This window comes from Anas platyrhynchos, chromosome 6 (genome assembly GCF_047663525.1).
Source record: "Anas platyrhynchos isolate ZD024472 breed Pekin duck chromosome 6, IASCAAS_PekinDuck_T2T, whole genome shotgun sequence".
In the NCBI taxonomy this organism is placed as follows: domain Eukaryota; kingdom Metazoa; phylum Chordata; class Aves; order Anseriformes; family Anatidae; genus Anas; species Anas platyrhynchos.
Window position 1 is genome coordinate 27,980,575 of NC_092592.1, and position 13,514 is coordinate 27,994,088.

Sequence of the window (13,514 nt, forward strand, 5' to 3'; positions counted from 1 at the left end):
ATTTGGAGCAGTATTATCCCAATGAAGTCTAGAGGCAAGAGAAGAGCAAAGAAGAAAATAACCTTGAAATCAATGCCAGTCACCCTAGCACTAGTGCCGTTAGTTTTGGCAAATCCTATCTCAACAATAAAGCCAGCTGCCATTTTGGCATCAAGACAGGCAGACTTGGCACCAGCCCCTCTGGCACCAAAACCATGCTTCGTGGGAGCTGGCATCAGCGGTGTGAAACGAGGGTAAGGCCCAAGGGAAATGCCAAGCAGGCATATGAGATGAGCACTAAAAATAGCAAGTTGCTGTCATTTGGAGGAAAAAAAACTAATAGCTCTTCTAAGAGCAGGGCATCTTCAGATCTCCATCTCCAAGGTTGTGCTGGTAAGCAAGCGCATTGACAGCTTCGGGACAATGCTGTCTGCTGTGAGGATGTGACCAAAGGCCACACGCAGGCTGTATTTTTGGTACCCGCATGGTACAAGGCTCTAAAATGAGAACAGACGCCTTGATCCCACATTTGGGGGATCCTGTTACCGTCTGCACACGTTGCCTTCGGCCCCGTCTGGAGCGGATCATCTCCCCTTGATCCGTCACCAAAGGCCCTGTTTGCACACACGGGCAGAAGGAAAACAAGAGCTGTGCTGCCAACAAACAAGGAGCCTGGCGAGTGTCCCTGCGCCACCCCGGGCACGCTGGCCCTGCTGAGACGATCTCGTCAAATGTTTTAACAGCTGATCTCCCCCCACCCCTCTCTGAGAAAGGAGAGGCGGCTTTCCCCTGACTTCACTACCCGCTCCAGACTAAAGCCGAAGCCTGGCATCGGTGCCCGAAAGCTGGGCAGGCCGAAGGGGCCGAACTGGCCCTGTCTCCGCTGACTGCAGGCGGTGTCATCTCTGAACGGGGCCATTCCAGCTCTTCTGCCCCCCTGCCTCAGGGGCTGAGGCCTTTAAAGCTTTTTAAGGCCTCTAGGCTTGTATGGCAGGCCTGGGTGTTGAAACAGGGGTCGCACAAGATCACACAAACAGCCTTTTGTATTACAAAAGCCACTGCGCGGTCGCAGCTCTGCTGCTGTGCAGAAAAGCGTGCCGGACCTGTGGCTGCCATTTTCTCCTCCTTGAGCAAAAAGCATTGGGAAACAACAACACCGAGTGCTGAAAACATCAACCTATGGTTAACAAAACTCATTTTGGTCTTGGAGAAGGGGCTTGGGGTTTTTTATATAACTGTTTTCAGTAGTGATGTTACCACTAGATACGATACCTTGAAATGATGTGACATGACAGAGTACAGTGTGTTGTTTCCAAAATGCCAAATTATTCGGTGTAATTTAGAAGAAGTTGATGAAAATAGAAAATAAAAGGTGGGTGGGGGTTGGCCTCTTCTCGCAGATAACTGGTGACGGGACTGGAGGGAATGGCCTCAAGTTGCGCCAGGGGAGGTTCAGGTTGGAAATGAGAAATTTCTTCTCAGCAAGAGCAGCCAGGCGTTGGGACGGGTTGCCCAGGGAGGTGGTGGAGTCACTGTCCCTGGGGATGTTCAAGGAAATGTTGGATGTGGTGCTTGGGGACATGGGTTAGTGGGTGACATTGGTGGTAGGGTGATGGTTGGACCCGATGATCTTGGAGGTCTTTTCCAGCCTTAATGACTTTATAATTCTGTGATCACTGGAACAGCAGAGCTGGTAGGAGAGTCTGGATCAGCCTGGACGTGGCCTGCTTTTGTCTTCTGTCAGATGGGCATTGGAGGGGGCTCCTCTTGCCGTTCCTGGCTGTCCTCCTCATGATAGCTTAATACTGAAAGCAGTCTCAGAGGAGCGATTGCTTGCTTTACAGAAGTGCAAAGGAAGGTGCTTTACTGTTGGTATTTCTTCACCCACGTACAAAAATTGAAGAGGAGGACAAGCAAAAATACCAGGTGCCTGTGGGTGGTGGTTTCCTATGCAGTGCCTCCTCCTTTGGTTCAGGGCTCACTCCTGGCTTTCAGGTGGAGGACGTGGTGTGTATTTGCACTTATCTGCTCGTCTGACAATTGCTGTGCAAGATTCAATCAGAATCGAGCATGAATTGTAGGCACTGGGGCTCCCTACAGCACTGAGCATGTTTTGAAGTGCTTGGTCTCTACCTCCCTGGTTAACCAGTTACTTGGAGACAAAGCACAGGTGACAGCAGTGAGGTTGAAACACAGTCCCCATTTGCTTATCTAGACTGAGTTGCCTGCAAAAGCATCTTGTGCTTCAAAACCACGGAGCTGACAGCAGCAGCAGCAGGCTGCAGGGAAGGGGGACCTGCCCAAGGACAGGCTGGGACCACTGCAAGCCCTTGAGCTTCATTGCACATTGAAATTCATTGATCCAGCAGACTGGCTGTGGCACTGGCTCACAAGTCAGTTTCCACATGTAAAATGCCTTTTGCTGGAGTTACTTTGTTCTCTGTAGCAAGGAGGAAGGCATTTTGGTCTGAGAAACATTAAATACAAGTGACTTCTGCGTCCTTGTTTTGTAGTTGACTGCATACTAATAGGGGGACCTGCTTTAACCACCTCTGAAATAGTCCAGTGGTACTAGCCGCAAAGGGTCTAAAAGGTTTATTTGTATTCCTTGAGCAATAGAGAAGATCCTCTAGGTGCAGGGTAATTATCAGACTGGCCTGTTCCTCTGGAATTTTTTGATGATGATGTGTGTAGGCAGCACCAATGCTGCGAGTTACAGGAACCCAGTGCATCTGCTCCTGGTGCTGGAAAGTTGTGTTTTTGTATGGATGCTGTCAGGATGGGAAAAGGGTCCTTTGCTTTTCAGGAGGCGGTAACAAGTAGGCAAGTGGTCTACCAGAAGTTGCACTAGTGGTCTAGCATTGTGCTGCTGATCCAGCACAGATGATTTCCAAACGTTTTATGCCACTTCTGCTAGCAAACAAACCCCATTAGAGCAAATTCTGCCAGGGCAGATGAAGCTTGGTTATTCCTGGATGTTGTCTTACCATAAGAGAAGCAGGGATCTGCTTTTATGCCTTCCTATATTTTTCTCTCCCTTTTTTCTTTACTTGCAAAGCCATCTTCAGGACAGACAAAGATAAAGTCACCCCCGTTCAGGTTGCTCCTTTCACATTTTGTTTGTGCCTGACGGATTTGTGTAGTCTCGGTTCTAGCACCCAAGGCTACGGGCTGACTAATGAAAATGGATAGCTGATGCTCAAGGGATGCTCCTGTTACCAACGTGAAAATAACAGCGTCCTGGGGTAAATGGAGGACTTTTTAGATAACAGTTGTTCTGACTTCAGGGTTAACCTATATATATACATATATATATAGCTGCAGTATTCTTTTTTTTCCAGAACAATGGTATTGCAGTTTATGGGGTATTACAGACCACCCATATTTAGTGCTCAAAACCTGTTCCTGCCTAGGACTCCAATAACGGAGCCACTGGGACTAGCGTTGTGCTTCAGGCCTGACAGATTTGAGCTGCGTGGCTTCATTTTTGTTCCAATCATGTTGTCATATCTGGATCATCTAAAGGTCAAGCTGTCTCCTCGGGGGTATCAAAATGGGGAATGGATCTTGCTGGGTTACTGAACCCACTCATGAGCCTGTCCCATCAAACATCAGAGCAGCTGTAAAATGGGCCAAACAAATTCCATCGTCTGCTTCAGTAGCATGCTAGTGTCTGAAATCACAAGGCGCGGGTTGTGCTGGGCTTGTGAAATTGTCGAGCAGCGTCCTTTGCACGTTGTGCCTGGTGCAGGTGGCATATTCAGGAGAGCAGAACTAGTGTCAGATAAAGCAAGGGGTCTTTATTGCATCTGCTTCAAAAAAAAATAAAACCAAGAACTTGCTCACCTATAACCTGCAGTGGGATCCACGCTGATGTGCTGAACAAGGATGGTTGGTGGCTGCCTAAACAAGCAGATATTCAAAATAATGTTGATCCTGTAATCTGGCCTGACTTTAGCCCTGATTTTTCAGAGCTCTCAAGTGATTTATTCACAGAGAAGAACTTGTTTGCTCTGTTCCTCACATCTTGGATAGTTACACAAGACATCATAGACACGGCCCTGCAGATGTTAAACTCCAGGTTCACGTAAAGGAAGTGAAACCCATGCTGAGCCTGATTTAAAGCTGCTGCTGCTCTCATTAAAAGAACAATTATTTCAGCTCTGCTCGCTCCCAAGCAGAGGGCAATAGAAAATTAGAAGGGTTTTGGAAACGGGCAATGAGCAGCTGAAGGCTTTGGGAAAAGATTTTACACTAAGAGGACTAGGAAGATGGATATCTCTTACAAGAAGATAGCTAACACGTACAGACTAATGAATGGGTGAGGAGATGGATGGGGACTTCTGTTCCCACTTGGTAATAACATGAAAGTCAAATTAGAAGGTGGTGAATTCACTGCTGATGAAAGGAATTATTTGTTTATAACCACTGTCTGTGAAACTCATTGCCATTGGAGCTAGGACTTATGGATTAAAAAAAAAAAAAAAAAGTAGAAAGGTGGGGGTAAAAATGATACCATTTGAAATATCCAAAACAATTGCAAAGATTAGAAGAACCTGAGTGTTTTGAAAAGACTGGGTTGATTAGGATATCAAAAGGGTATGAGCTAACTTGTGCAACTGCTGGGGCTGGGGAGGTTTGGTTTTGTTTTGCTTTTTATTTCTCTCCAGGGCTTTTTCCATAGTCACCTACCGCAGATTTTGTGGAGCACATTGCTGACTGCTGTCAATCAGGGACTTCGAGAGAGGGTGGCTGCTGCAGTCAGATGTGGCAATGCCTATTTGCAAACCGCATTTTTTGTGTCATTTTTTTTTCAGAATCACTGAATTCACACAAATCAGGATGTTTTGGCTTTTCCACCGAGTTACTGCCTTTGATAGTCCCTCACGACCTGTCTTCAGTCTGGAATGAAGCTTTGCTTTTTGAGTACGTGCTGGAGGAGAGGCAGGTTGTTAAAGTTAGATCCCTTCTGACAGTAGGGATTCACAAATTGCTGCACTGGCTCAGCCCTCAGATCTGTCTAGTCCAGGGCTCTGTATAGCAGCAGCCAAAATCGGATATTTCAAAGGACAGCGTGAGGCCACAGAACAGATTACTAAAACAGAAAGCTGCCCTTTTATATCATTGGTGTTTGTCCATAGAATTGGAAAAGCAAAGGTTGAGAGTTTGTTTGATCCAGAGGCACAAAAGCTGGAAAATCCCATTGCCTGGTGATAGTTAATGCTGATGTTTTGTGTCCTTCAGGAAATTACTTACATGCCTATTTTCTCTTAGGAAAAACAGAGACGTGCTCACCTTCGACAGCAAGTTTATATGGTAGCTTTAACGTGGTGTAAAAATAAGTAATAATTATTCCAGCCTTGCAGCCTGGTTGTGTAGGGGTCCCCCACCGTGGGGTCCTCATTTGGGAAACAACCCAGGGCCTGGCTGGGAGGTGGTGGTGGCAGTGGTCACTGAGTTTTGGTGTGGAAAATGGGTGCAGTCTCTGACGCTGCTGCAAACTGTTTGTTTGGGGATTTTCTGTTCTGTTTTTTCCTCCTTTTTTTGCTGTTGCAAATTAGCATTTGTAAGAATTGTATGCGGTTTGTGCCTCTTGCTGTCTTGCTCTCTCTCTGAAGTTATTGTTAAAACTTCTACTAAAAAAGGGATTCAATGAACTCTCTATGAAAAAAACAAAAAACACACTCCTTGCCCTTGTCAAATATTTTAATGTATTGAGCTCCAGAAGCTGAAGCAGCCAAAAGCAAGGGGAGTTTCCCCCCTTGCTAAACATCCACGGCGTTGCTGCTGCGGCACATGGGAATGGTGGCGGTGCCCCGGTCCCTGCAGGACAGACGAGAACAGCTGCTGATTAAAGAGAAGCACGAAAAAAAAAGAGGTTGCTGAACTTTCAGAGTGTAGGTAGGAAAAGGAGTTAAATTTAGATTACCTTCTGCAGTGTCATCCCCTACCCCGGCGTGGAACTTGCTGTACTCCTTGCTTGGGAGAGGACAAACAAGAAATGCCATCCTGTGCACCAGATGATGAATTTGTTTATAAGGCTTAATTGCCCCTTGGCACGAAAATGTGAAATGAGCTCGAGTAGAATTAGAAACCGGCCGTCGGGGCCGGTCGTGTTTTCCCTGGGGAGAGGGGGATTAAGATGTCTTCCCGTCACCTGTCTCACACTGTAGGGGCCCGATTCTGGCCCTGCCAAAAGCAAGGGAACTGCTGCCCTTGCTTTTAGCAGCCTTTGTGCAGTGCTTTGGGTCCGTCCATCCAGGTCCCCGGCATCTGGAGATGCTCAGATAAAACCCGCTGCCTGCTCGCCTCGCCGTGCAGCACGCAGCAGCGAATTGGGGTGTTTAATCTATTTTTGAGGAGAAAGCTATTTTTTTGCTTGGCGAGATTTAATAATCACTGAGGACCTGTTGGCTCTCACCGACGATTTTAATAGCTTCTCCTCTGCTCGAAGCATCCAGCTAGCAGGGAGCAGCAGCCCCTGCTCGGCCACAGCTCGCTGCCAGTGTCCCGCACCGGCAGCGCCGCTTCTGTGCGCGGCGAGCTGCCTGCTGGTAACCGGCAGCTGCCTTAAGGTTTCTTTTTTATTTTTTTTATTTCTGCTATTTTTTTTTTTTTCAGAAGCGCCCGACCTGATGTCATTTCCCTCTTGCAAACACCCCGGCTCGGCTGCGTCTGAGATATGTCACTGGGAGTGGGAGGAGGAGGAGGGGGAGCCAGAGTGCGTGCCGTGTCCCAGGACCCTGTTTACATAGCATTCCCAGCCGAGGAAGCCCTGGTTTAAATAGGATCGGAGGCGCGGGCTCCCGCAGCAGATGAGGAAATGCTTGCTGTGGGGCTTTAAATTCCTGCGTTCCCATGCGCGGGTGCAGAGGATGAGCCTGCAGAATGCCTTTCCTCTTGGGTCTCAGACAGGTAACCGGCTTCGGTGCGGTGGGCGCTGCTTTCTCGAGGACGTGACTCGCTTTTATTTTATCCCCCCCCTCGCATAAGGAAACGATTTTCAGTTGTCCCAGAGCAGAACCCTACACACGGCACTTCCCCAGCCGTGGCATTTGACTGGGGAGTGCGGTTGTGTGAGGGCTGCGCTCTGGTTAGCGAGGAAGGAGTGAAGCTGCCGTTTGGGGAAAGAAACTCTTGTTTTGGTCGTGGTGGGGTAGGACTGCCGGCAGGGTTTCTCTTTGTGTTGTGCTCCTGTGCGGGTTTTGTTTGGTTAGTCTTTAGGGGTACTTTCCACATTCCTTAGAATTGATTTATATATATACCATGTCTAAAAACTCACGCCAAACTTTGAACCATTTTATTGAACCAGTATTTTGAGCATTAAGCAAACAAGCAAACAAAAAAGGCATGTATTTTTTCCTCTCTTTCTCTCTCTTTCTCCGACAAAGGTCACCAAACAGAAAACGGCAGCTTGCCGTGCCCCCCAGTTTGGTGACTTTTTAATTTTTCCGGGGGATTTCAGCTTGAGCAAGAAACTTGGGGTAATGTAATGGCTGGCCGTGGGGAGTGGAGTGAGAAACGGTAGCAACTGCCCAGCTGCTCCCTGCTGGAGGAGAGTGCCAACTATTTGTTCTTAGGCTCGGGGAGAGCAAAACCTTTTTTTGGTCTGGGAGGCACGTCCGTAGGGGAATCTTAACTGTAAACTCTCTCTGGTGCTGCTGGGATCTGTAATCCACAGTAAATAGATACTGCATGATATCAGAGTGCTGCCTGCAGTTTCTAACGTGGCATTAAACTTTCAAGATCTGGCTGTGGCATGTTTAAACTACCTACTCGGTGTCATGTAGAAATGAAGGGAAAATGACTTAATAGTGCTGAGTAAACAGTTCTGTCTCTGTCCTTATCAGTTCAGGTTTTGGTGAAATGCAGCTCCCCCCACCCTGCTGATTTGAAAACACTTTTACATAAGAAACTACCTCTAGCACAATGACCTTCTGTAATTGAACGCAGTAGCTGTAATAATAGTTCACTTGTTAGCACTCAGGGCACAGAGACTTTCCCTAAAAACCCAGGAGGAACCGAGGAGGGAGATTCGGGCACAAAAGCTAAACAACTTCAGGTAACTCTCAACTCACACTGAGGCGCAGCTGGCTTAATGTTCGAGTTGCATGGGCATGTTTTCCTCTGAAGTTTCTTTCTCTGAACGGGTCTTTTTGTTTTAGAAAGGGGTTTGGCACAACTGAGGGGCTGCGTAAGGTGTAAAGCTGGCAGTGAGGTGTGTGCTTCTGTTTCACTTGCTCAGACCGAGACCGTCTGTTTATCTCGGTGGGCTGGACGGTGCTTTTTTTTCTCTGCTTGTGACTTTTCAGCACAGATACAGAGGCATTTACAGGAAGCAGAAAAAAAGGTGTTGCCTCAAGAGCAGTTGAGCAAAGCTCTCGACTATTTTTATCCGCTGATGGAGGATAGGGTGGAAACAAGCCGCTTGAATGTTAGCTTTAATCATTTTTAGACTTCAAAAAGCAGGTATTTGGGATGGTGTCCTGCGTGCGGATAGTATTAAGAAATTTCCCACTTGTAAAAGGGGGGAACAAAAGAATAGTTAGCGAGCAGCGCTATTTAATTAAAAGCGTGGGAGGAATTCAGGAACATCTCGTCACGCATCTGCCTCTATTGTCTCTGGTGTTTGCCCTCGGACTGTAAACACTTGGGTGTCCGGGCTGCCTTTCTTCCCCTTTCCCTGCTCAGCACTAGGGGTGCTGCTCCCCGACACCCATCCACGTGCGTCCCCTCATTTTGGGGCTCTGAGGGTCGCAGGTGGAAGCTTGGCCGCGTCCATCTGTGCTTGGTGGCAGAAACATTAAAGAACAAGGGAAGGAAGGCTGAAGTGTTTGACTCTTTAACTCTTCCACTTCTGATTTCTCAATTCTTAGTGCTGGAGGTTTTGGGTGCTGCCAGCTGTTTGGGTTTTAAAACAACCGAGCTCAGCGCGGCCTCCCCGCAGCCGTCATTTCCTGGAAGCGGGTCCGGCACGCCACGGGGCCGGGGCTGCCGCTGGGAAGCTTCTAGCAAGGTGCCGAGGAAGTAAACACTTTCACGTGGCCCATACAGCGCAAATAGGGCCCTTGGTGCCGTCCGAAAGTGAAACTTGCTACAAACAAAAATGAAACCGGCTCTTTTTTGAAGTACCCCAGTGTGGCTGTAATATATAGGGAAGCTGTGCTCCTTTGAAGATGGCTGGTGATTTCTCCGAGATAAATGGATGCAGATAACCGATTTGTTCCTTAGGTAAGGGTTAATAAAACCTCGGAGGTTTTGCATCCTCTGTGGGTGAAGATGGGCCTGCTGTGGCTGATTAATCACGGCGATTTAAATATAATTCCCCTGACACTAGCATTAGCGAAGTAATAAGTGCTGTGGATTAGAATTCCTGTTTTGGAGATCTTTATTGTGCCCGGGACAGCTCAGAGGCATAACTGCTCTCCCTTTTATTTTACTTGGGCTATTTGGATGTTTGTATTTAACAGGTTTCTTTTTAACTTCAGGAAAACAAAATTTGAGTAGGGTGTCTTAGGAAGAAATGTCCCGGCTTCGTTTATTTCCTGGCCCCAGTTGTCCGCAGTAAGGCAGGCTGGCAGGAATTTATCCGCTGTGGTGCTGGGGGGCTGAGCCCCCAGGTTCCTGTAATGTGTGGTGATTGAAGCCAATTTCATCCTCTTCGTGTGCTTTTGTTCAATTTGTCCCATCTAAGGCACAGCGCTTGCCTAGATAGCTGCTGGTTTATGTTCCAAGGGACTACCAAATGTAGGGGGTTTGGATGCTGTGTGATGACCGCGGAGGCTGGGGGGCTGCTGGTGTGGCCTTGATTGGGGCCTTACCACTCCTTGCTGCCATCCTGCCTGCTGTCCTTCCCTGAGAGCACCTGGAGATTTATTTTATTTTATTTTCCCCAAGATAAATACGGGTTAGTAACTGTTGGCCACGAATTATGGTAAACCCTATGACAAGATTTGGCATTCTGGCCTAATATTTCCAGCAGCGGCTTTAACCTTACCCCTGCTGTCTCTTATCTGACAGAGATGCTCATCGTCTCAAGTAGCTTTGTGTTTCTTGTGAGCTGTCCCCAATGGGCCTGGCTAACAAACACTAGTGGAAGTCTGATATGTGAGCTTGAGTAAAAAGCCAAGTGGCACCTCTGCAGTACCAAATTGTTTTTCCTGCTGTTTCTAACACACATATTTAAGATACTGGTAGTCACTTCCATTTTGTAACTGCGTGCTTAAAGAATTTATATGGTTCAAATAGTGATTGTGAGTTACTAAAAAAAATACCTAGGTTTTATATGCTATTCTGAAGATCGCATCACGTGTTTGAATCCCTCTGCTTGGTGGTTGTGGGTGCAGCTAGGTACTGAAAGCAAGGGTCTGCTGCCTGTGCGTAGTGAGATTAGTGACATAACTAGGTCAGGACTTTGTTTTTAAATAGATGCTTACTACCAAAGTCCCCTGTGGGAGCCATGAAACCAGAGCGGTCAGAGGTTGAGCCCGAATCCTGTTAAATCCAGCAGCACCTTGCCCTCGGGCAGATGCCAGCCTGGCGGTCTCCTTCCCACTGCTGGTCTTTTCACCGCGTCCCTCTGTTCCTGGGCCTGCTACTCCATTCTTTACTCACCCCTGGCACTCCATTACTAATCCTCACCTTTTTCAGTCCAAACAGTAATTTGCTGTGTAGTGCTGTACAAACACTGTATTGAAGCTTGGAGAGGGCAGGGTATTAGAGTAGGTCTAAAAATCTGGCTGCCCTATCGAAGGGAGCAATAGCATGCAGCCCGCTGCCAGCAAATGCAAGTCGCATTTCCAAGTATTTTCCAGGGTGTCTGGATGTCACCAAGGCTGGGATGGATGGATGAGTGACACACACAGGCCACGCACATGCAAGGTGCTCATATTTAAGGTAACGGGGGCTGGATTTCTCTGGAAAGAAGAGACAGAGCAAAAAGCTAAAAAGGTTATTAGATCTCAGCGGTATCAGCCACTGCTGGTTTGAGTTACCTGGTTAGTGCCAGCTGAGGAGTCATCTTTTGTAGGTGGTTCACTGCCAACTATGCACTTGTGAGCGTGGGCTGCGGTGTTTGTTGCTGCGGTTGCACGTATTAATTTTCAGCTTGGAAAACAGCCACAGTGGTCTGGAATCTGCTCATCTTCATCTTTCTCCTTTTTGACATAGCAACAGCGTTACCAGGTTAGCTGCTGGCTTTTGAAAGTAGGAAAGTCCATTTTGAAGTCTCTCGATCCTTTTATTGTAATAATCCTCCATTGTCAATCAGTTCTTCTTTCTCTCCATTTCCTATATTGGCTTCAGAGGCGAGAAATCCTAACAGCTATGGCCATTAAACCCAACCACTTAGGTCTGAAAACCTGTCCAAAAGTAGGTTAAGGAGGTCTGATGACGTCCTTCCTTGCGTTGAGGGGCAGTTCAGCCAACGTACAGGCTTCCACGAATGCCTCCTGTCATGATGGTGCCCCAGGTTTTGACCTTTAGTTTGTCACGTAGACTTCCAGCAGAGGTCCAATACGAAACTGGAAGGTGGAGAAAGTAACTGGCTTTTATCCCTGGCACTGACGTTAGCGTTTGCTGTAGCTTTGGGCTTGACAACATATGCCACTGCCTTGAGTTCTCTTATACCCACCACTGCTGGATATTTTAAGGATTATTTGTAAAAGCACTTGACAGCAAAAGCGTGCTGCTGGCAGAGTTGCCAGCATGGTTGTGGGTTTATCACAAATGCCAATTTATCAACAACAAAAAATAAGTAAAAACTCATTTTTTTTTGCATTCAAAGGAAGCTGCTTTACAAAATTTGTGTATGACAAGGGAAAACTAATCCAGAATAGGGAAAACATGTCTAGAGTACTAAGAGACTCTCCAAGCATGGCAAGATGAGGTCTCCACATCTCAATGAGCGTCTTTAGAGTCAGCCTGCTCGAGATTTAATAAGTGGCCTCTGTTAGTTTGGAGAGGGAGGTGAAACAGCCTCTGGGACTGCAGAGCCATCTCATGAAAGCTCTTGCCTTTGAGTGTGCATCGGGGATCCAGCGAGTCCAGTTTCCCAGATCTGTGTCAGCTTGGCCATAATGCCAAGGAGGCAGCGATGTACAGAGAGCCCAGGCTACGTGCTGCTTCACAGGACAAAGCCAGCTCCTTGAAATGAGCTGGAAATCTCCAAGGCTTTGCAGGAGGGAGATAACGGATGGCGTGTTCAGGCCTCTTCGTTGTGAAACAGGAAAACTCTGCTCTAATGGAGCCGAACACTGAGAACAGAGCCGGGTAGAGCTGCTTAGTAATCCTGTCTGGAGGCGTCTGCAGTTAGCCCAACAAAGGCTGGCGGGGAGGGATGTGCTTGCCTGGACAGCCAGAAAACAAGGCTGTCCTTCAGCAGGGAAGCCTGCCTCGGAATGCAATAGCCACTGGCTATTGGGGAGGAAAACACTTTCGGGAAGAAACCCTCCCCCTCTGTTGTTTTCCTAAGACTACCCTAAAAAAAAACAACAACGAAACCTCTTTGTGGTACTTCAATACAAGCTCCATGCTGCTAAAAGTGATTTAAAATGATCATTAAAAGTGCTGTTCGATGGGAACTAGAGATGAAGGCAGGTCAATAAACTGTGAATGCTCCAACTTTGCTTCTGTTTTTCTTTCCCATATATATATTTGTTATCTATAATACTACTGTTTCAATCCTGTGCCTTGTCTGTGGCTGTTGGTGTGAAAGAGGAAGCACAAACCTTTGTGATATTGTTTCCAGGAGACATTTAGACTGGAGATAAGTGCATTGCTGATATGTCTTAAGTAGTTAGATTGGAAGCATATGATACAAGGAATGAATGGGAGAAGGAAGTAAAAATAATGTTACACTGATGATAAGAAGTATGCGGGGTAGGATTTAATTAGAAATTGAACCCTAATCCAAGTGCTCGGCAGAAAGTAGGAGCTTCCTAACAAAAAACGGTGCATCCTGTATCATGACCTGATAGCAGTGCATAACCTCTTCCTTGGCTTGTGAAACAGTGGACAAAAATGTACAGTGGCTCAGATTTTTGCAGAAATGGTTTTTGACCTCAGAGAGGAAGAGGAAGGGAGACACCTGTAATGCAACCCAGAGCAGTGCTCTCCTCGTGTTGGAATTTTTGTTCTTCCTGAAGATTGGGTGCCTTTTCCTTTTATCTTTTTCCCCATGCTGAGTTGAGTAACCAAACATTGGAGGTAGCTGTGCTCTGAGGCAGGGCTTGGACCACCTGATCTACTGGGATTTTTTCCAAACTAAATTATTCCTTGATTCTGTGAAACTATTTGGAAACAAGGGTGACAGCTCTGGGTCTGACACGTGGAACGGGGTCTGACGGCTCCACGTTCCCAGAACCTGTCGGTGGCTGGGCTGGCAGAGGGCTACATGAAGAGGAGCTTCCCATCCTTATGGGAATTCCCATCCCTCCTGCTATGCTTGGCACAGGGCATCCAGTCCCGCATCCTGCCTGGGCTTTGAGGAGCAAAGTTGGTGGCCCCACACCACAGGAGCTTTGACAGCTTGGGCT

The 13,514-nt window shown here is 47.3% G+C and overlaps 1 protein-coding gene across 3 annotated transcripts in view; it reads left to right on the forward strand.

The window, feature by feature from the left end:
* Positions 1–13,514, forward strand: part of WBP1L (WW domain binding protein 1 like) — a 54,180-nt gene that overhangs the window by 24,128 nt on the left and 16,538 nt on the right. Inside the window, exon 1 of one of the 3 annotated variants that reach the window (XM_027459854.3) lies at positions 6,653–6,894. The exons of the other annotated variants lie outside the window; for them this stretch is intronic. Coding sequence (XP_027315655.1) covers positions 6,868–6,894 — 27 coding nt within the window. The 5' untranslated portion in view covers positions 6,653–6,867. Of the gene's footprint in view, positions 1–6,652; positions 6,895–13,514 lie in introns of those variants that run through there. 3 annotated transcript variants of the gene reach the window in all.